A 21,694-nucleotide genomic window follows, 5' to 3' on the forward strand; every position below is an offset into this window, starting at 1 on the left:
AGTTTTTCTCGTGTTTTTTTTTGTTTTTCAAATTTGTCCTTTTTTTAACGGCCCACTCGTATGCTTGAAATTCGATCTTAATATGTTAATTATTGCCGTTAATTAATGCACTTTGCACCCATAGTCACACAGTATTTTCGTTAATCTATTAAAATGGGACTTAAAAATTATCGAATTGTTTGTGAGAGGAATATTTTTTCCAAAAACTTCCTTTTACGGCTGCTAAAAGGATGTATGCTTTTTGACCGCTTCTATACTGCAGCAAACAATAATCTGGCTGATTCAATTTCTAGAGTGAATATCTATTTGGCCCACGTTACTTTGAAATTTTTAAAGAAAAACACTCACTTGTATAATTTGGGCCCATATCACATATATTTATATACTAACCCAGCACCTATTTATTATACTTTGATAAACTAAAACTATCCTCAAAATAACAACGGAGGAAGAAAGGGTGCGTATGTTGTTACAATTTTACTCCCCCCTAAATTCATCACACAACGAACTTTGAAGTTCGATAGCCTCATTTTCTAATATCAAAGCAGACTTCTTCTTCAGCCGTTACTTTACAGACACTTGATATTTTAAGGGGTTTTACTGAACACACAAACTAATTTAAGTCGGTCATTGAATTTTAAATCGGCGAAACCAGGAAGACAGGGATGTAAGGAAGACATCCTGGTCAGCCTGAAAAACTGTTCCTCTCAGTCGATCATCACTTTAAGCCCTCTATGGCTATGAAACACTGGTGTTTTAAGACCAATTGAGCACTTAATCTTACCAAGGGCAACATTGTGAGTAATATTCGACATTTCAAGACACTTCAAGAAGGCGGCGCTAAATATTTACCAAGTCAATACGAACAATTTGATGGGCCTCTTTCAAAGTTTATGAGGTAAGTATGTAAATGCGAATTCCGATAAAATTGAAAGAAAGGTCACTTTTAACCAAAAAATATATTGTTAGTTCTCCTTACAAGTGTGATGTAAATCTTTCAAAAATAAAGCGCGATAACTGCGAGGAATGATAACTAACTCTAGACCCACCTCTAAGCCAACAACAAAAATTGTATCATGATAAAATAATGCTGTTATTCTTGCGGTTGTTTTGGAACGATATCTTCACATTTTGCGTATCATAATGCACGCTACCGAAAAAGCACTTGAAACACCGGCGATGGGCTAATTTCGTGGCCAACTTTTACAGCAAGGACAAAGATGAGACGCGCAAGCACTAAGCCGATTCCATTTAAGAGAGCCAACACCTCTGGGCGAAACAATTCCATTTATGTCCATGTCTATGGACATAATCAGGTTTCATTTATGTCCATGTCTATGCTTGGGAAGAAATTTCTAATACTGACCACTTACACATTTGCATGCAAATTGTTAAATGATCTGTCGGTCTGATTTTTGCTAAAGACGAAAACATCACGGTACCGCATTTTCAAACCTTGGTCCTATATTTAACATACCGAAGCTCTCTTAATGTTAAACAGCGCATCAGCAAGAGGAAGGAATACCTGATTTTATCCGGCTATCCTTTTTGGATTGGCACTGAATGAAGGCTTTTCTGTCTAAGGAAAGAGGAAACAAACAGCTTAGCAAACCCAGTAAATGAAATTGGCTTGTTTTCAAGGTCTCGTCGTCATATGTTTACACAGGTATTTCAAGGTAACTGAATTTTCCGAGAAACCAGTTATTCCAGTGTCTTAGGAAGCTATTGCGTGCTAACAGCTATTGCGTGCGAACAGCCAGAAAATGAAGAATTATTTTTTGGCGGAGAGCCATTATTAAGGGTCAGCATTCTCACGGCAGCTGGTTACTTTTAGATATTTCTCCGATTTCAGGCATATCATTTAACAACAGACCGTCCCTCTAGAGCCATTTGCACCCTCCATTTAGTACCCTTGGCAGCCGCTCTGTTTGGGATTTCGTGCACTCCCAAACTTTCTCCGTAGAGAAAAGAAACTACTTTCAACCGATAAAAAATTTCTTGTCTTAGATATACACTAAAGGCTGATTACAAAGAGCCATCCTTTTTTGGTGAGCCTAGTGAATCAATTTCGCTTTCTTAGACCCGCACAATTCAAGGACCGTTTTTCATAGCAGCCCACATTTGAATCATATCACTAATATAAATGGCGGCGCTTAAAAAACCTCTCATCAAACACATTCTTAGTTCAAATCATCTAAGCTTGATTCTTACTAGAGGCCTTTGATTCAATTTAAATCGAGAGAAACTTACTTAGCTGGTGCTCTCTCTCCAAACAAGAAAAAATGAAAACCTAATTTTCTTTTCCGATCATTATTTTTAAGACGTGTCATTTAAAAAAACTGAGTTAGAATACCGTTACCCAGATTTTAGATTTCTTTTAAAGGCTCAAAAGAAAAAAACTTAACTATCGGTGATGACTTAATATAGTGCGCTTCTATAGTTCACTTGATATACTTGGATATCTATTCATTTCATACGTTGAGGTCAAGAGAGGCCGAAATTCATGTGATGTCGACGCACAAATAACCCGACCGATATTTTTTCTTGTAACGACGAAAGACAAAACCAATAAGGTGATTAGTAATAACGAATGTAGACTATCTCTTCAACGATGTGATCATCTTTTTCGGTGATAGGCAAACTAACCGCAAGTACAAAAAGAAACTGAAGTTTTAACAATTCATAGATAATAAGGGATAGTTTTGCGGAGTAAAATATTCCAAACAATTGTGACAGATTCTTATTGAATTAACCCACCATGATTACTTTCAACCTCTCAAAGAGTTAATCATATTCTTTTTAAAATCTCTTTAAAAACAAGAATCACCTCGTGAATTTTACCGGGGCCACTTTTGCCTTGGCAACCCACGTTTACACTTGCATGCATAAGGGTCGTTTACATCAACAAATTTGTCGCTCGACATGAAAATCTATTTATCGGTAAGGTGATTGGTAATAAGAATGAAGACTGTCTTTTCAGGGATGTAATTATCTATTCTCATGATAGGTAAAATAGCCGCAAGCACAGAGCGAAACTGAAGGTCACTGAGGGAAACTGAATTGTTACCAACTAAGGAATGATAGGTTACTTTAGGGATAGTTTTCTGTTGTAAGATATTCCAAAAAGCTGTGATAGATTTTTATTCAATGACCTCCCCCTTACTTACTTTCAACCTCTTGAACAGTTAATTGCTTTAAAATCGAACTCTTTTTAAAAAAGTAGGTACATTGCATCCTTGAATCAGTGGGGGAAAAAGCCAGCTTAGGTTTTCAACCCTTTTCTACTTGTACGTTACAGTCTAAACACAGCCAAAGTCACCACGTTAATCTATTAAAGTGGAACTTGAAAATTATCGAGTTGTTTATACGAGGAATACTTTTCTCCACTGCTGAAAGGATCTATGATTTTCGACCATTTCTATACTGCAGCAAACAATAAACTGGCTGAATTGATCTCTTGTCTTCTTCCACACAGAGTGAATATCTATTTGGCCCATGTGTCTTTGAGAGTTGTAAAGAAAAAATTCACCTGTGTAATTTGGGCCCATAACTCGTATTTTTATATACTAAGCCAGCACATATTTATTATACTTTAATAAATCAAAACTATCCTCAAAATAACAACGAAGGAAAAAAAGGCGCGTATGGTGTTACAATTTTTCTCCCCCTAAATTCATCACACAAAGAACTTTGAATTTCGATAACCTTGTTTTCTAGTATCAAACCAGACGTCTTCCTCAGGTGTTAATTTACAAATACTTAAGTTTTTAAGGGTTTTTACTGAACAAAAAAATATTCGATTCTAAATCGTCGAAACCAGGAGTGTAACATCCTGGTCAGCCTTTATAAGAATGATCCCATGATTTCATGATCTTGAAGAACTGTTCCTCTTGGTCGATCAGCACTTTAAGCCCTTCTATGATTATGAAACACTAGTGTTTTAAGACCAATTGAGCAATTTATCGTACCAAGGGCAACATTGTGAGTAACGTACATTCTACATTTCAAGACGCTTCAAGAAGGCGGCGCCAAATATTTACCAAGACCAATACGAACAATTTAATGAGACCCTTTCAAAGTTTAGGAGGTAAATATATAAATGCGAATTCCAAATAAATTGAAAGAAAGATCACTTTTAAACATAAAATGTATTGTTAGTTCTCCTTAAAAGTGTGATGTAAATCTTTCAAAAATAAAGCTTGATAACTACAAGGAATGATAATTAACTTCGGACCCACTTTATAGCCAGTAATGAGAATTGTATGATGGTAAAATAATGCTGTCATTCATGCTGTTTGTTTTAAAACGATATCTTCACATTTTTCATATCAAAATGCACGCTACCGAAAAAGCACTTGAAACACCGACGATGGCTAAGTTTGTGACCAACTTTTAAAGCAAGAACAAATGATAATACGCGCGAGTACTAAGCCGATTCCATTTCAAGGAGCCAACTCCTCTGAGGCGAAACAATTGTGCAGTTCTTCGATTTTAGGGAACATAATGAACTGACATTTTTAGGAATTAATCAAGTTCTTTTATGCACAAAAAAAATTTGCAGACTACTTACACAATTTTCATGGAAATTGTTAAAATTTTGAATTTAATACATTTGTAAACAAGTTGTTTAAAGAATTCTAAAGAAGGCAAAAGGGAAGGGTGATTTTCGAATTCCCTTTCCCAGTAGCATCCACTCAAACAGACGCAAATAGGCACGCTCGCATGAGATCGGCAGAGCATCTGTTGCCGGTAGTTTGACTTTGAAGAGTGAGAATGAACAACTCTTTAATTCTTGTCTTGATAATTAAGCATTTGTAGCTGTATTAGGCTAAAAGCCCGTAAAACAGCGCTGAGGTTTGACTTCGGATGATCCCAAGCTCTCTCGTAACAAAATGATCTGTCGGTCTAATTTCTGCTCAAGACGAAAACATCACTGCATTTTCAAAACTTGGTCTTATAAATAACATGCTGAAGCTCTCCTAATGTTAAACAACGCATGAGCAAGAGGAAGGAATACCTGATTTTATCCGGCTTTACCCTGTGGATTGGCAATGAAAGTTTTTCTGTATAAGGAAAGAGAAAACCGACAGCTTAGCAAACCCAGCAAATTAGATTGTTCAGTTTTCAAGGTCTCGTCATTATATGCTTACGTAGGTATTTCAAGCTAAGTGATTTTTCTGAGAAACTAGTTATTCCAGTGTCTTAGGGAGCTATTGTGTGCTAACAGCTATTGCGTGCGAACAGCCAGAAAATGAAGAATTATTTTTGGCGGAGAGCCACTATCAAGGATCAGCATTCTCAGCTGGTAACTTTAAGATATTTCTCCAATTTCAGGCATATCATTTAACAATAGAGTTCTAAAGTGTGACGTCACGTTGCCATGGCGCTGAAAAAGTCAGTTCTAAACAACTCGGACAATCTCCTGCGCGTGGGTCACGTAGTGCTTGTCTCTGCTTTGTCTTATAATTAAAACGTTTATTAACCTTGTGTTATATTACAAAAGAGGTCAAGAAGAAGAACACAGGGTCAAAATGTCAAATACTATTTGAAAATTATCGCTTTTTGTCGGAAGAAATTTATCGGAACGAACACAACAGCACAATGGTATACTGCTTTGCTCCGACATGCAGTCATTCATCAGAAAGCCACACTTGCAAGTTCTTTGCATTTCCAAGCGATAAAAAGGAAAAAGACGAATACAAGCGATGGATCCGTCTGATAAGGTTTGTAAACGGCACTTGTAATTAGCGCTTTGCTCAAAAGAACATCTTAACATTTGCCATTTTTTTGCGAGTGTGCGATTTCCACCGATGAACAAGCGCATGTAGTGTCAAGTTTGTGGGTACTGAGTAGGTTTTTGTGTATTTGCTTTTCATTACATTTTAAATTTTGAAAAACCTCGAATACAACTGTGCTGAAAGAATATGTGTTTGTCTGAACGCCACTGTGCTAACATGTGCTTACTTTCAAAACTTAAAATTTCTCGGTGCCCATACTGAGTCATATATTTCAATGTTGTTTGTGCTATGAAATGCATATGGCTCGTAGTCACTAAAACATGGAACGACCTACAACCACCTAAAACCACCTAAAACCATCTACAACCATCTACAACCACCTACAACCACCTCAAAAAATTCAACAAGCACCTACAACCACCTCAAAAACATCTACAACCACTCGCAAACAATCTAAAACCATCTAAAACAAGGTATAACTGTCTGAAATAAGGCGAGACGACAACATGTCACGTACATGAAATACGAGAATCGAACAAAACATCCACTCCCCCTCCCCCCAAAAAAAATCTTACTCTTACTCTTACTCTCCCTGGTCCCTTGCGTCATCAACCATTAAGCTTAACACAAACCTTCCACCGCACTGTCCTCATATGTTGGGAGGGCTGGGATATGAGTTTGATTTTGTTTCCTCTCTCTCTTGTGAAACTTATCGACAATTTGATTATAATTTAAGCAACAACTGATGGTTTGTGATTTTAAATTGTTTTAAAATCATGTTTAAAATGTCACATTACCAGTGATTACATATGGTGGGAAACCTGGAATATGTCTGGAAAATTTCATTTAGAATCTTAGCGGGAGCAAAACGTGGTCATGAGTCACCATTGCATAATTGTCACCATTCGTACAACTGCGAGCGGTATGAATGCAGGCACGATGGCGTTCTTACGAAAGGAAAATCCGGAAGGTACGTACAGTTCCTTCTTATTCATACTTTCTCTAAACTGCTTGAATTCCGCCTTTTCTCTTAAAATCCGTCTAGTTGTTATCTCCGCCAGCCCGATTGAAAGCCACGACGTTATATAACACCTAATGTGACTGTTTTTTAGCCATAGTGGTACTCAGTGATTCGGATGAAAACGAAGAGAATGAAGAAAAGAAAATTCCAAATAAAGTACGAAAGGTGAGTAACAAAAGCTGTTCACGGAGACTATTAATACATAGACTGTTCACAGTCCCCAATTTTCGCGTAATATCGTCGAGATCGAGCGCTGTGCGTTACGGGCTGCCATCTAGCAGGAGTGTCAAAACTACTAATCCCCGCCGCCTCTTTGGTACATTAAAATCATTCAAGGTTTTAACGGTAAGACGCACTATATCTCGACAAGTAATAGTTGACACTACAGCTGCCCCCGCTCTGTATATTGTCGTTAGTATTCTTGATCGTTGCGTAGCTTTTTGAAATATACCCATTCAAAATTAAGATTTTCTCACATATTCCATACACTTACAATAGGTGAGAGTAAAAAACAGGAAACGCGTAGTTTTATGCACTGGTTCAGTTCGATTTACGCAGCTTTGATCTGAAAGCATAATTTATTCTAAACCATAAGACAAAAATTAATTAGAAGTTTTATTTTTTCGCGATTTCTCTTTTACTTTCTACATACAATTCCTTTCATTTGCATGAGAGTAAGTCTGACAAATGAACGGATTTGATCAATTCACGTTCGCGCGTTCTAGCCTTTTTTAAAACTGTATTATTCCCGGAAGGACATCGGTGAGCAAGGAATAAGTTAGCACACAATAGCTGTGGTCACACTTCAGACTTTTTACCTGGGGAAATTGATTTTTTAAGTGCGACTGATTTTTCCCTTGGTAACTTACCTCAGGGAAATTTTATCGTCTGGGGCTTGGATATGTTTCGAGAACAATAGACTTTCCCTTGACAGCTACCCCAAAGCGATAGCTTGGGAAAAAGAAATACCTAGGTTGCTAGCCAATAGACACTCATCGGCGAAGGTCCTGATGACAGAACCGGACATAGCTCACGCGATGAAAAAAATTGGGGGGTACGGGTTGTCTACGTCTTCGCCTGTTTCACCTTGAGACATTGAATTAACGTAAGAAGTAACAGCGAGATAAAAGAAAAAAACGTCTCTTTGATCGGCTAGATCCTTGCGCATCTTGCTCTCTTGAATTTATGCTCCAAAAAATTCAACTGTGCGTGAAAACCTTGGAAGCCGATAGCGGTAGTGCGACTTTCCCAGAATTTTTTACTTAGGTAAAACAAACCCCGAGATTAATTTAACTCGTAAGATTTTTGATGAATTTGCCCTAGGTAAATCGGTTTTACCTTGGTAAAAGTCCGTAGTGTGACCACATCTAATATGATTGTCGGCGAATTCTGTAATCATCCATCGCTCTGCTAGTGATAATCTAGCCGTTAATTCACTCGTCTTGCTTGTTTGGGACTGAGTGTTATTCCCCCGAAGAGAGAGAAAGAGGACGCCTTCCATTCAACAAAAATTCCGGTTTGAAATTTCGGAAGTTCCACGTGCCCGATACATTCCGGTTGAATAGACCCGACCTAGGCCACTGCGCGTTTGGTTGGTTGTTCGTTTTGTAAGCAGGATAAAAGAGAGGGGTATTGGGACAACAATTTTGCCAAATGGAAAGGGACACTTCGGTCTCACGGATCGAAATGACCAGACCGATCAAGGTGGACCACCTCCTGAGCTGATCCCGAATATTCGTTTCGGACCAAACCTTCGATGTGTAAACAAAAATTTCCGGAATTTCGGGTTCAATGGAAAGCGCCCAGAATGTCCAATCAAAGATTTGTGAACTCGTGTCTGGCAAACTCTCCAAATGTTTACATATACACATAATCGTTTACAAGAAGCATACTGCCATTAAGTTTTGAAATCAGGAGAACGCTTCGAGCAGCCAAAGATGAACACTTGACACTTGCTGATTTGTTTAACGACTGACCATTATTGCCTGTTTCTGAGAACCATCATAACTGGATTCATGGAGACTTCTTTTGAGATTTAAAACCCGAAAATGAAGGAGGCAATTTGTTTTCTTTCCGGAAGCTGCTATCGATGGATGAGGCTACTACACAGGGAACCCATGCAAACCAAAGTGGGAGAAGCGGGGTCGAAGTTAGGCGTCAATTACCAGCCGCTGTTCGGGAAAATGAGCCCACACTCATCCCCCCCCTCCCCCCGGGAGGAGGAGGATCAAAGACCAGACCCGGAGACGGCGGAAACGGAGCCTATTTAAGTCTTTGACGGGCGCTTCCGAAGTTTATAACCCACTTAGATCCCCTAAAACATCATCAGACTTTTTCCATAAAGTTTGATTTTGAACTCGCCTCTTAAATGTAAACTTAAGACGGGTGGTACTGTTGGTAACGACATTTTTGACCAAATATTCATTAAATCGGAAAAACTGACTTTCTTTTTCATAGCCTCTTATTTAGTTGTACAAAGTTACGCCCACCGAGTGAAAGCAACGTTTCCGCGACTAATATAATTATTACAGTTCCTTATATTTCATTTTATACATAGATGGAAGAAGATACAGAAAACATGCCTCTGTTAATGGATAAAGACAAGTATGTAACTGTTTGACCTTGTTGTTACAGTAAGCCAAAACCGGGTCAGTATAAAGCACGAACTTGGTATAAAACTTTGGACTGGATATAAAACTGGCACTAGGTATATGAAATGCGGGCTAAAGACTGGGTAATAAGAACCGGACTGAGTTCTTTAGGCAGAATGCCTCGACGGGGATGCTCCTCGTCTCCACTGTCGTTTCCAGAAAATAAATATGTATCTATATAAATAGGACTGTGACTATGACTGTGAAAGTGGATAATCACGAACGTGTTAGGAACGTTTGTTTTAAAAATATAATGAAACGGAACTAATCACTCCCGTTTTCTTTGGACTGTCCATTAGATATCTCCTGTAAGTAGCCTAGACGACAGGCGTTTCGTTCGGGTACGCGAATGGCGTTTCTGCTCGAGCTACCCCCTCAGCAAAAGAACGCATAGCATTGGTTATTGCTTTTTCCAATCATATCCCATGAGATTTTCTATTCATTTTGTTCATTCATTCATTCATTCATGTCTTTATTTACTGTTTCATTTCTTTATTCAATCTTTTTTAATCATCATTCGTCAGTCACTTAGTATCCATAAAACCCTCATCTATACATGAGTCTCAAAAATGGGGTCCTCGGTGTGTAATAAATTACCACTTATCAAAACTAGGTTATTCAAACAGAAACTTATTGTTTTTTTCAGAAGCTTAAAAACAACAGAAGATATGGACCATTGTACTATCCTAAACATCCTACTTGAAAACCCGGAAGAATTAGATTTGAAACACAAGCCCTCTGCTATAAGGGAGGATAAGATTTTTACTCTCGATCAGAGGGTGATACCCATAGCTTCTGCAGAAGCAGATGATAACGGAGCATACCTTTCCAAAGGAAATGCAAAGCGCTACTACCAATACAGCAGTACTTCCGGGTCTCGTACAGTCCATTTGGAAAATGGGTTGTTCTTTGCCAATAGAAAAGCAGCGAAAGGCTACAAAAAGGATTATGTTCCGCCGGAGGAGGTTTATGAACTTACAAGACATTACAAAACGAACAAAGCCAACCCGTCATTTTCAAGGACTTTTGTCACAGTTAAAGCAGTCAATGAACGAGAACCAAAGCCTTGGTATTTGGTCATGTATAAGTGGGCAGGTGGAACTAAAGAGTTTATCTTACAGCGCCATGGTAACGCCATGAAACCTACGGTATCAGCCTATTTCCGGAAAGATCCTGTAGTTTCTGAGACGATTGACGAGTATCTAGACCAAGGACTGTCTATTGATAACATATACGCTACAATGTCAAAACAAGTTTGTCAAACTGTCAGTGAAACTATCTCAGGACCAAAAATGATAGAAAACCGAAAGTTCCACAAGAAAGCATCTGAAGAAACACGGGATACTGCTGAGAAGCACAGCGAAGCGGAATCGTTGATATCGAGCCTTAAGAGCGTATCAAGCATAAATACTGTGTCCTTTACGAAAACACAATACTCATGTGTAAACATTCCTGAACATGTGCTAGAGGATGTACACAGATTCTGTGTACTTGGGAACAGTATATTGCAAGTGGACACAACCTTCGAACTAGTTGATGGTTTGTGGCTTACAGACACCACTTTCAGTCACGAGGCCCTGATAAACCACCGAAATGGAAAGCACCCTGAATTTCCGGGCCCTAGTTTCTGGCACTTTAAGAAGGACCGCGAAACCTATCGCAGGTTTGCAGGTGAATTAGCCATTGCCAAGCCAGAACTACTTAAAATCAAGAAGGTTGGTCATGACCTCGACAAGGCAATAGCCAAAGGCATGACAGATATTTTTGAGGAGGCTCAAAACGTGTGGTGCACACAACACATGAAAGAACGAGATGCCCAAAAGCTGAAAACAATGGGATGTAACGAAAGCACACAGAGGAGAATTATGGCTGACATCTACGGATGTCAACAACAGATACTACTGGAAAACGGTCTAGCCGACTCAGAAGACCCAGCTGACTATGAAGCAAAGCTAGCGAGCTTGAAGGACGTCTGGGATGGCCTGGTCCCAGGTTTTTATGAATGGTTTGACAAGCACCGCTCTGAAAAATTCAAGACTTGCCTCATTTATTCAGCTCGCCAAGAACTTCGGCTAGGCGGGCGTTTCTATACCAACGGGCTTGAATTGAAGCATAAGCTACAAAAGAAACGCTTGCGGGAGAGCGAAGTGCCAAAAGAAGTTGCCAAAGTGACCGAAACACTGGAAGGTTGGACCAAGGAATTCTACGCAGAGGAGGAAAGGGCCCTAAGAGGTTTGGGAAAATATCGCCTTGCTCCTGGATATGAACACTTCCTGGTCGATCCCGTCGCCTGGAATAAATGGGGTCCCCAGCGACAGGCGCAGCATTTGTCTAGTTTTCGGCAATTCACACCCAAATCTTACAACACTTACAAGAAGCCGAGTGCTGCTGGTCTCAAGGCAGCTCCTTCAAAGAAAGTACGAAGATGCAATCTTCCAGAGCCGGAGCTATTTCTAACTAGAACAGATCCAGAGCCTCAAGTGGTGACTCCCTTGCGACTCTACAAAGGCGCCAATAATAATCAGTGGGAGGTAATTGTAACTCTTTTTCCCTTACTTTAACAATTTCAATTGTATGTTTATTAGTTTTAATTTTGGTTTTCGGTCCCTTTTTTAATTATCTAGCCATTCTATTTCAGGTAGTTTATTTGTGTGTATATTTGTGCTTTTTTTTCGTTTGTTGATTTGTTATTTTCGTCATCGTAATATTGGTCGTGTTGTGTTTCTCGCCAATTTTTTGGTAACACTGCAGCATAATATGAAATGGATACCTAGACGGCCCGTCATTATGGGAATCACGAGTAGGATGAAACAGGCCCTTGTCGTGAAAACCAATAGGTCCTTTTATGGAATAATGTAATTGACGGAAACCTTTTTTCTTGTAGGTTACAAAAAGCTCGTCGCAAGGTCCTGCGCTGGGTTTCTTTGACCCGGAAAGAATTACTGGAAAACAATACCAGTTGGTGAGCAGGGACGACCACAAACTTTGCCCCAAGACTGTACAACGATGCGAACAATGTAGGACAGCGTTTAATTTGACAGACAAGGTGATAGTGAAAAGTGTAGGAATTAGAGAACGTACTGAAAAGACAGGCAAAGTAGTCAAATACTCGGGTAATGTTTACTTCCATTACCTCAAACAATGTCTCAAGGAGTACGATCAAAACTTTTCTTTTTCTGCTATTACTGTGCCTGCCCGTACCCTTCCATTTCTTCCTGAAGGAGGGCAGGCGGTACTGGAAGCCAAAGGGCTCATTATAGAGAAGTAGGGCAGAAATCACCGACAGCCAGCGGTCAAATTTGCGGGCTCATGCCTGTTTTACATTTCTTTCAAAATATTGGCACAGAAATGTCAAAATTGTTGTTAAAAGTAAAGAATCAAGCTTTAAAGTATATTTTACATCTTTAAAGGCAGTGTAAAAGCACCAAAAGCTTTCTTTCGTTAAAAAAAGAGTTGCGCATACCCATACGTTCTAGTGACGCTTGCTGTCACGGGTTGTCACGGACATCACACCATAGCCAGATAAAAAATACAATCGGAGGCTGCTATCTATGCAAAACAGCGGTTTTCCCACGTATAATGATATATTTCATGTAAGCTTTTCCGACTTTGATGTTCAAAAACGGCGGAATCTTGTTTTGTGCTGCAGAAGCGACAAAACTGTTCATGTCTTCGGCAATTTCGGGCGCCATTGGCTCGTAATTTCATCTGTATCTTTAACTTCTTGAGGAAATTTTTGGATGCAACATTCTGCCGTAGAAATCGTTTAAAATGAAAGATAATAGGCCCAAGTTTGTACCGCGACTTTCGCAGGTTTTCGGCCGCACCTTTCTCGTCTTTAATATTGGTAATTTTAGCTGATATACAGTGTTTGTATGGCGAGATACATGGCGCTGGCGTAATTTGCCGAGGAAACGAGAGTAAGGACCTCAAAACTACGCACAAAGTAGCCTCATTCTCCCACAATAACATAGCGACGTTCGCTGGTGTGAAAATCCTTTTCAGTTCATTGTAATTATTAAGAATTTCTCTCTCGCCATACAAATCCTTATTAGAGTCATACATTTGTAAAGGTCATTAGGATCCGTAATGCGCATGCTTAGCGGCCATGCTGTCCTCAATTTCTGCCCATAATAATAATAATAATGTTTATTACTTATATTGCGCAGTCTAACATGCAAAAAAGATATGATCGAATGCGCATTACATTAATAGTGTCCCAAGGAGAGCGAGGAATTCACGGCCTTAGTGATGATAGGGAGAAGCGTATCGGACATGCCGACTACTAAATTGGTCGGCATAGGATCAAGTTGTAGATCAAGTTTCCCTTCCAGAAAAGTGAATGGAATTTTTTTTGTTGTTACAGTTCAAAATTAAGGAAATTGCGACTTGCATAAAAGTTGCCGAAGGCCGAATGGGCTATTGGCTCAGAGCCCATTCGGCTTGAGGAATAATTTGTAAATATTTGTTGGTTACAGTTCAAAGAAATTGCGACATGTCAAAAAAGTTGCAAACACTTTTAGTAAATACTGGGTTTATGAAAATGCATTAGATTTCCATTCTTGATTCGAAAATTACATGGGTATTACAATTAAAAAATTAGGAATTATAGCAACTAAGAATTATAGCAACTTGAATGAAAGTTGACAAAGGTTTAAGAAAACACATTTAGTCATACATGTATTTAGAAATATATGTCGGTTACAGTTCAAAAAGAAAGAAATTGGAACTTGAATCTAGGTTGCAAAGACTGAATTTTAACATTTGTGCTGAAGTCGAGCTAGCTTAGAACGGAATTAGCACGACATTTGAAACAGGCCTTATTTAAGATGGATGTGTATGTCGAGGTAGCGGATTTCATACACTTAGCACTGCAGCGTAAAGCAGATATTGCAATGTACTTTTGACATCGCAATTAAAAGGTTTATGGATATAACTCTACTGACTTTCAAGGCCAGGTTGATCGAAGCACGGTTAAGGTAACCCAGGGTTAGTGCAAATTAAATTGAAATCGTATATGAGAGCCTTAAAAGCACTTTCAGTATAATTCGTTTTTTAATACAATTTGACTGCATGCTCTGAAAAAAAAAAATAAAGAAAATTATCAGAGAAAATGCTTTTTAACAAGAGGAAAAGAAACCCCAGTCAAAATATAACCCTGCCTTCGCGCTAATCGGCGGAAAGCGGGGCCCGGCATATGTAACATCAGCATCATCTTTTAACAAATAAAATTTGATTTACATTGATGAACTTAGCGTCTTTTCTGCATTACAAATACCCTTTTCTTCAAGAATGCCTGCCGACCAACTTTCCCTGATCGCTTTCCAGACGTTTCAACTAGACGAATCTTTTTCTGGATTCGTCAGAGTTTCCATATTCGCTATTCGCAGGAGTGGGGAATTCGAAAAGACAGTGCGGTTACACTACACATATAGAATTCAAGATGACTATTATGACTGTATATAAAGTTTTAAACTTTAGTTTTGGGATTCAAAGTTTCCGGAAACACAAGCAAACCATGGTACATCGTTTTAACCAGTCTCTTCTACTTTCCAATCTTAGCCTCCAACCCCGGCCCACACTTTTCTCTACTAGCCTTTTTTTTTTTTAGTCCTAGCCTCCCCCCCCCCCCCTCCCCATTGTTTAGGGTGAACCAAGATGTAGTCTCTCGCAGAATCCACGTGTCTCATTTGTAGAGCCTGATTTTATACAACTATTAACCCGTTTACAGTTGCACGAATTAGAAAACATTATATAGTGATATTTGATGATTCTTTTCAGCAAAATGAATCAAAACGTTCTTACCAGTGACGGCCCTTGGCGGGGAGGGCAGACCCGAATATGTGATCCAAATTTTTCGTTCCGTTTTAGCTCGTAAAGCACCAGCTACTCTAGACTGTGCCAGGCTCCAAGATAGTATGGTGGGGACGTATTTACAACGAGCAAAGCGAAAACAAGAAGCGGGCATATCCCATCACTCCCAAGAAGAGTTGGCTTCCAAAACATAATAAAGGTATATAAAAATCCAGGTAAATTACTTTAAATACAATCATTCACTTTTAAAATTTTTCAAATCATTTTTATTAATTTCGGCTCGTCTTACCCTGTTTTCTTCTGAATCAATTGCATTATAGATTTTATTTCAATAACATTTTTAACAATGATTACACCTACTAGTCTCCGTTTCCTTTGTCGTGACGCCGGGGAGTTTAGCCTTGCGTGATGAAACAGGAAACGGGTGTGAAAGACATTAGGGTTAATCTAAAGGAGTCACCGGGAATGTACAAACATATTTGGTGGATGATAAACAGATGCTAAGAAAATTAACTTGTCCTTAGGAATGTAATCCGCCACCTCAGAACAAAACAGCAGTGAGGTACACTCCGAGAGAGAGAGAAACCCTACCTTGTGCTATTATGTAAACAAATGAAACGTGAACCAAAACGTCTCACTGGTACCCAGGGTAGAAAAAGCTAAATCAAGTAAGTCTTTCGACTACGAGTTTTTTATTTTATTTTATTATTTTTTGTGACTTGATAGTTCATTTTGTAAAGTTCTTTAATTATTCTTCTATTGTACTTAGCATGATCTCGTATTTCATTTCGTGACTTAAGCCAGTGGTTACAAGGGACCAGGGAGAGTAAGATATTTTTGGGGGGGGGGAGTGGATGTTTTGTTCGATTCTCGTATTTCATGTACGTGACATGTCGTCTCGCCTTATTTCAGACATTTATACCTTGTTTTAGATGGTTTTAGATTGTTTGCGAGTGGTTGTAGATGTTTTTGAGGTGGTTGTAGGTGGTTGTTGAATTTTTTTGAGGTGGTTGTAGGTTGTTGTAGATGGTTTTAGGTGGTTTTAGGTGGTTTTAGGTGGTTGTAGGTGGTTGTAGGTCGTTCCATGTTTTAGTGACTACGGCATATGGCTTACTGATTTATTTAATATATTTTTAAGAGCTTCTGGACTTCAGGAGTTAGCTGAAAGTTTGAAACGAATTTTGAGCAATTTAAATCTTTACAAGTGTTTAGGATTAAGTTCTGTTATCTGTTTCTTTGAAAGAGGAGGAAAGACAGAGAACCAAGCAAGCATTCTAGAGTGTGCAGTTGTCATTTTGTGGATGGAGATAAATTAAATGGGCCCACAATTTACGAAAGAAATCGAGATAAGATATTTCCTGGTGAAGGAGGACCACCAAAGAAAAAGAGAAAAGTAACAGCTAAACAGAAGACGGTGCAGGAAATGGTGGCTGAGGCAATCACAACATCTGAGCAGCAGTCCACTAATAATGACACTGATGATACCAAACAAGAAAGTTGCAACAAGACAACAAATGAGATAATACTGGAGGCAGAATTAAATCAAGCCAGGGAGGAACTTCAGGACCTGCAAGAAAAAGAAAGCTACACACAAAAACACTACTCAGCTTCTGGATTGAGTGTAGAGGTTCTTAGAATGGAAACAGGGCTTCCAACAAAAGAAGTTTTTAACATTGTAGTACTTCATGCCTTGAGATTCAAAGATTTTATTGTTTATTATTCTGGTTGGAAAGTAGAGTCCATTAATTTTGAGGACCAGATTTTCATTACTTTAATGAAACTAAGACAAAATTATACCAACTTGCACCTTGCCCAGCTTTTCAGTTGCAGTGTTGCAACAATAGCTAATATTGTCTATTGTCACCACTTTTGTCCATGTTTTGCATTCTATATTATTTCATGACATCATGACAACCATTCCGTCCAGGCAAAAAAATGTGTTATGTGCACCATCTTCTTTTTCAGAGTTTACTTCTTGTAGAATTGTCATTGATTGTACCGATGTGGAGATCGCAGCCCCGGGGTTAATGAGTTTGCAAAATGCCACTTATTCAAGCTACAGGGGTATGAACTCATTTAAAGTAATTGTCGGGGTTGCACCAAATGCAGTAATAACTTTTGTTAGCAAATTGTACCCTGGGTCCATTTCTGATAAAGCCATAGTACAACAGTCAGGTCTGTTGAACCATCTTGTTCCAGGGGATATGGTTTTGGCCGACAAAGGCTTTCTTATCCAAGACATCTTGCCCAATAATGTTTCTCTTAACATTCCACCTTTTTTGAATAATGGTGTTTTCACTGAAAGCGAAGCAAGGAAAACAAAATCCATTGCCAGAGCAAGGATCCATGTAGAGAGGGCAAATGCAAGGTTAAAGGATTTCAAAATTTTAACTTTCATCCCATATTATTTAAGATGTTATGCTGATGTTATTTTTCAGTTATGTGCTGCACTGGTAAATTTACAATTTCCACTTATCAAAGAGGGGTGTGAGGGGGCAGAGTTTGAGTGATCTGAGTACAAAAAGGATGTTTGGCTGTTATCAGTAAACAAATATAATGGTCATCATATGATAGAACTGAGTCAATCGAATAACTTTTTTCAATTATGTTAATATATAAACAAAGTCAGAATGCCATTATATTTTGTAAGACATTTAGTAGAAATAATAAAGATCAACACAACCTGCACTCTTTGTTACTCAAATTTACAATCTTATGTTTATCTCTTTAAAATTTGGCCCAATAGTCCAATACATTTACCAAATCTTTGCTGGTGACACTGACATTGCTCGAGAAAAGTTACAGCCAGAGACAGTACAACCAATACTCTCAGGTGAAAAGCCTTGCACGCATGTCTGTTTAAGGAAATAAAATTACAATGCACCTTCCACTATCTTGGGAAAAATGTGTTTAAAATAGAATTCTTTCAAGACTGGAATATTTGCATCCCAGGTTTCATCTTGCTCTATTTTGACAACAGCCACGTCCTTAGAAGTCCAAACAACAAAGTAGCAAAACTTTCGCTGTGTAAAAAAGATTTCACCCTGTACCTGGTCCCAATAGACATGGTCCTTCTTTAACACATATCCATTTCCATCCTGTGCTTTTTTTAAGCAAAATGTTGGTGAAGTAGCAATGGCTTCTTCAATTGTTAGGTTCCTTTCAGTGTAAGGACACTTAGCTTCTAGGACGGTTTCATCATCTACAATTCCATCCGGAGAGGCCCCAAGGATTCCAGAAGCATCCAACCAAATACCAGTTTCCTGGACGGTTTTCCCTGTCAACATAGTGAATGCTTTGAGTGCTTCCTGTTCATTGTTCACACCCCATTGTACAGCCTTAACTCCAGACAAATCGTATTCTCCAAGAAGGCCCTTCAAGAGAGACTGGGTCACCCGTTTGGCCTTCAAAAGGCAACCAAAGTTACTTGCTGTTAATCTGCCCCTTCTAGCTAAATGCCAAGTTGGGTTGTTTCTCTGTCCAATGGTAATGTCACTTATTTTTAAGATGTACTCATCAGGAATCTTTGCCTGTCTTACTAGGCAATCAATTTGTTGCTGTGATCCTTGTAATTTAAGAAATTCTTCCGAGTAAATGATATCCTCTATTGTCGGTATGGGAAGGTTACTAACAGTAGCTGGTTCAGGGCTCATAAGCCAACAAAGGCCAGTAAATCTTCCATACTCCTGTAGGTCTCTGTAAAGGGAAGACCGATCAGATTGAGTAGGGTTTCTTGATAAGCAGCAATACTGTTTTGTGGGAGGAAACATTTCTTCGACGGATTGCCAAGAGAGCGGTGTATTTGCTTTGCGTTTCTTCCAATTGCATTCAACATCTGTCCGGCTGACGTTGTAGATGCCGTGAATGAAAAGTGTAGCCGCGTGGCTGCACTTAAACTTCCCCCTTGGACACTCGCACTCACTTGATCTTATAGCATTCTCGCTATCTAAGTAAACCTAGCAAATCGGAAAAAAAAAAGACGCGTGAGGACATGAAAAGCAACTGTCAAAGACTTCTAAATACATGAAGACTCCAAACGAACGAACAGTTCCATGCCTCGATTGAACTAACACATCGATATACATCGAACGACCTTAACAACAAAGTGGATCAACGCTAAAGTTTGCGCGTCTAGTTATTCCACGATTAAATTATCATGGAAAAGAACTGCTATTAACTTAAAAATCTCACTGAGAAGCATTTCAAAGCAACAAATAAGCTTAAATGACAAGCCGCATCTGCAGTGAGTATTCTGGAACCATTTCCACTCACCGTGACTTTGTAGACTTTGTTTCGCATGCTTGCGTGCACTTCTCCTCGTAAAATACCCTGACTATAATTAAATGACTCCACATGGCCTGATTTGTAGTGGTTTTCACCCTTCGTAATTGACTTCTGCTCTTCTCGGAAGAAAGAAATGAGCGACGAGATAGAGAGGGCCGACATTTTGCATGGCGTCGGTCACGTTTTGGGCCTTTGTTTGGAACTGAGTTTTTTAGCACCATGGTAACGTGACGTCACGGCTTTAGAACTCTATAAACAGTCCCTTTAGAGCTCTTTGCACCCTCCTTTTAGTTTGCGATTTAGTGCACTCCCAAAGTTTCCTCGTTGAGAAAAGAAACTGCTTTCAACCGATAAACTTTCTTTTCTAGATATACACAATAGGCTGATTACAGAGAGCCATTCTTTTTTGGTGAGCTAGTGAATCAATTTCGCTTTCTTAGACCCGCACAATCAAGGACCGTTCTTCATTGCAACCCACATTTTAAAAATATCACTTATGTAAATGATGGCGCTTAAAAGACTTTTTACCAAACACAGTCTCAGTTTAAGTTATCTGAGCTTGATTCTTACTAGAGGCCTTGGATTCCATTTGAATCAAGAGAAACCTACTTAGCTGGTGCTCTCCCTCCAAACAAAAAAGAATGAAAAGTTAATTAACTTCTTTTTGGATCATTAATTTTTGAGACGTGTCATTAAAAAACCTGAGTTAGAGTAAAACTTACCCAGATTTTAAGTTTCCTTTAAGGGCTCCAAAAAAAATTAAACTATCGGTGATGACTTAATATAGTGCGCTTCTATAGTTCACTTGATGTACTTGGATATCTATTTATTTGATACGTTGAGGTCAAGAGAGGCCGAAATTCATGTGATGCGGACGCACAGATAACCCGGTAGTCTGGAAAAGCCGGAATCCGGAATTCCGCCGGAATATTTCAAAGTCTGTTTTTTTAATTCAAAAAAACTCCGATGATTTCCCGAAGAGCGTTGAGCTCCGAATATACTTCGATGATTAACCGGAAACTATCCGAGGGTCTCCGAAGTCACCCGGAGATCCTCGAGGAACAATTGTACCCCCGGCTTCATTCGTTTTTTATCGACTTTTTTATCTCATCTTTTGTTTATTTTTAATTATTAATTTATCTATTTTTTAACGTCCGTGAAACTAAATAATAAACAGCAAATCATTCGTCGAATTATAGGTTAATATAGTTAGCGTCTCTTTAATCGAGATCTCGATTATTCATTAAAAGGGTGCAAAGAAAATATAGCAATGCTTTAGTCCGTCTTCCATTTACACAACTTCAATTCCGGGAAAGCACTGCTTAACGAAAGCGATAAGCTCTTCCGTTATGGACAGGCCTCCCTCATTCCTCCTCAACAAACCTTGCAGGTTTTCTATTGCGAATGCCAGAAAACACCAGGCTGTTCTTCGCAAACTTCACGGTTTTATTCTTCACTTAGTTACTATACTCACAGATGACGTCTCTATCCTTCTCGATAGAAAAACCCTTGGGGAAAGTCAATAAAGTATGTATGTATGTAAAAAAAGCAACCAAAAAATCTTGGCAGGTTTTATCTTATCAGTACGTGCGGCACACCCTAACACCTAGATAACGATATCAGCTAACAAATGGACCGGTTAATTGATCCCATTACCGACACTGAAACCACAAGCGAAAAGTTGTCGCCACGCAATCACTTATCTTACTAAATTGACACACAATCTAACTTAAATTGTCTCAACATTTCCAGCTTACCTCTCCGAAGAGCGTACGAGCTCCGAATATACTCGAAGATTAACCAAAGATTATCCTTAACCGCCGAAACCCATCATTCCTGAATCTCCTAATCCTTTCTTTTAAATGAAGCTAAAAGGAAACATCTCAAAATGTAACAGATATGAAAGGAGCTTTCATAGAGACTCTCAATCTGTTGAGAGCATGACTGTCATTGGACGTTTAAAGATGGACTGGTATCCAAATCTGTATTTAGATGGCACAAAATGTTGAAAGTTAGGCAGAGCACAAAGAAGATACTACCATATTAACATAGCATGTCTGTGCACACGTCGTCCCTGGTTCCATACAGGCCACTTGCAAGGTCTGTTGAGGAGGACTGAGGGAGGCCTGTCTCTAACGGAAGAGCTTATAACTTTCGTTAAGCAGCGCTTTCCCGGAATTGTAATT

The 21,694-nt window shown here is 38.9% G+C and overlaps 5 protein-coding genes and 1 long non-coding RNA gene across 14 annotated transcripts in view; 2 read left to right on the forward strand and 4 right to left on the reverse strand.

Annotated features, from left to right (window-relative positions):
- The window catches only part of LOC111344300 (uncharacterized), an 8,215-nt gene extending 6,742 nt beyond the window's left edge, over positions 1–1,473 (reverse strand). Inside the window, exon 1 of the mRNA XM_088758489.1 lies at positions 1–1,473. This exon is cut by the window's left edge and continues 6,742 nt beyond it. The gene's annotated coding sequence lies outside the window, so the exon portion shown is untranslated.
- The window catches only part of LOC111344301 (uncharacterized), a 27,783-nt gene extending 22,495 nt beyond the window's left edge, over positions 1–5,288 (reverse strand). For 4 of the 9 annotated variants that reach the window (XM_022951528.2, XM_088758496.1, XM_022951522.2 and 1 more), the window contains exons 1-3: positions 5,151–5,288; positions 5,018–5,063; positions 1,526–1,579 (exon numbers count right to left, since the gene is read on the reverse strand). The gene's annotated coding sequence lies outside the window, so the exon portion shown is untranslated. Of the gene's footprint in view, positions 1–1,525; positions 1,761–5,017 lie in introns of those variants that run through there. The other 5 variants (XM_088758498.1, XM_088758497.1, XM_022951523.2 and 2 more) reach the window with 3 other exon arrangements.
- Positions 5,289–5,745: 457 nt separating this feature from the next.
- LOC148732922 (uncharacterized) lies at positions 5,746–14,656 on the forward strand. Its single transcript, XM_088758490.1, has 5 exons — positions 5,746–6,708; positions 6,851–6,924; positions 9,317–9,363; positions 10,057–11,941; positions 12,295–14,656. Exons 1-5 carry the CDS (start codon positions 6,615–6,617, stop codon positions 12,676–12,678), a joined length of 2,484 nt encoding a protein of 827 aa, XP_088614616.1. The 5' UTR covers positions 5,746–6,614; the 3' UTR covers positions 12,679–14,656.
- Positions 14,064–15,356, reverse strand: LOC148732923 (uncharacterized). Its single transcript, XR_016000561.1, has 2 exons — positions 15,216–15,356; positions 14,064–14,488 (listed from the first exon to the last, which is right to left on the reverse strand). It is a non-coding gene; the product is annotated as an uncharacterized LOC148732923 (long non-coding RNA).
- A 709-nt stretch (positions 15,357–16,065) lies between these two features.
- Positions 16,066–17,912, forward strand: LOC148732924 (uncharacterized). The gene has a single exon (XM_088758502.1). The coding sequence runs from the start codon at positions 17,132–17,134 to the stop codon at positions 17,732–17,734; it is 603 nt and encodes a 200-aa protein (XP_088614628.1). The 5' UTR covers positions 16,066–17,131; the 3' UTR covers positions 17,735–17,912.
- LOC148732925 (uncharacterized) lies at positions 17,815–19,719 on the reverse strand. Its single transcript, XM_088758501.1, has 2 exons — positions 19,497–19,719; positions 17,815–19,180 (listed from the first exon to the last, which is right to left on the reverse strand). Exons 1-2 carry the CDS (start codon positions 19,668–19,670, stop codon positions 18,098–18,100), a joined length of 1,257 nt encoding a protein of 418 aa, XP_088614627.1. The 5' UTR covers positions 19,671–19,719; the 3' UTR covers positions 17,815–18,097.
- Positions 19,720–21,694: the final 1,975 nt, after the last annotated feature.

This window comes from Stylophora pistillata, chromosome 4, assembly GCF_964205215.1.
Source record: "Stylophora pistillata chromosome 4, jaStyPist1.2, whole genome shotgun sequence".
Taxonomy (NCBI): Eukaryota; Metazoa; Cnidaria; class Anthozoa; order Scleractinia; family Pocilloporidae; genus Stylophora; species Stylophora pistillata.

Coding starts and splice junctions, on each gene's coding strand:
- LOC148732922 (XM_088758490.1), top strand. CDS start 6,615: ATGAGTCACCATTGCATAATTGTCACCATTCGTACAACTGCGAGCGGT. Junction 6,925..9,316: donor TTCCAAATAAAGTACGAAAG/GTGAGTAACAAA, acceptor TTTTATACATAG/ATGGAAGAAGATACAGAAAA. Junction 9,364..10,056: donor CTGTTAATGGATAAAGACAA/GTATGTAACTGT, acceptor TGTTTTTTTCAG/AAGCTTAAAAACAACAGAAG.
- LOC148732925 (XM_088758501.1), bottom strand. CDS start 19,670: ATGTCGGCCCTCTCTATCTCGTCGCTCATTTCTTTCTTCCGAGAAGAG. Junction 19,181..19,496: donor ACAAAGTCTACAAAGTCACG/GTGAGTGGAAAT, acceptor CCGATTTGCTAG/GTTTACTTAGATAGCGAGAA.
- LOC148732924 (XM_088758502.1), top strand. CDS start 17,132: ATGACAACCATTCCGTCCAGGCAAAAAAATGTGTTATGTGCACCATCT.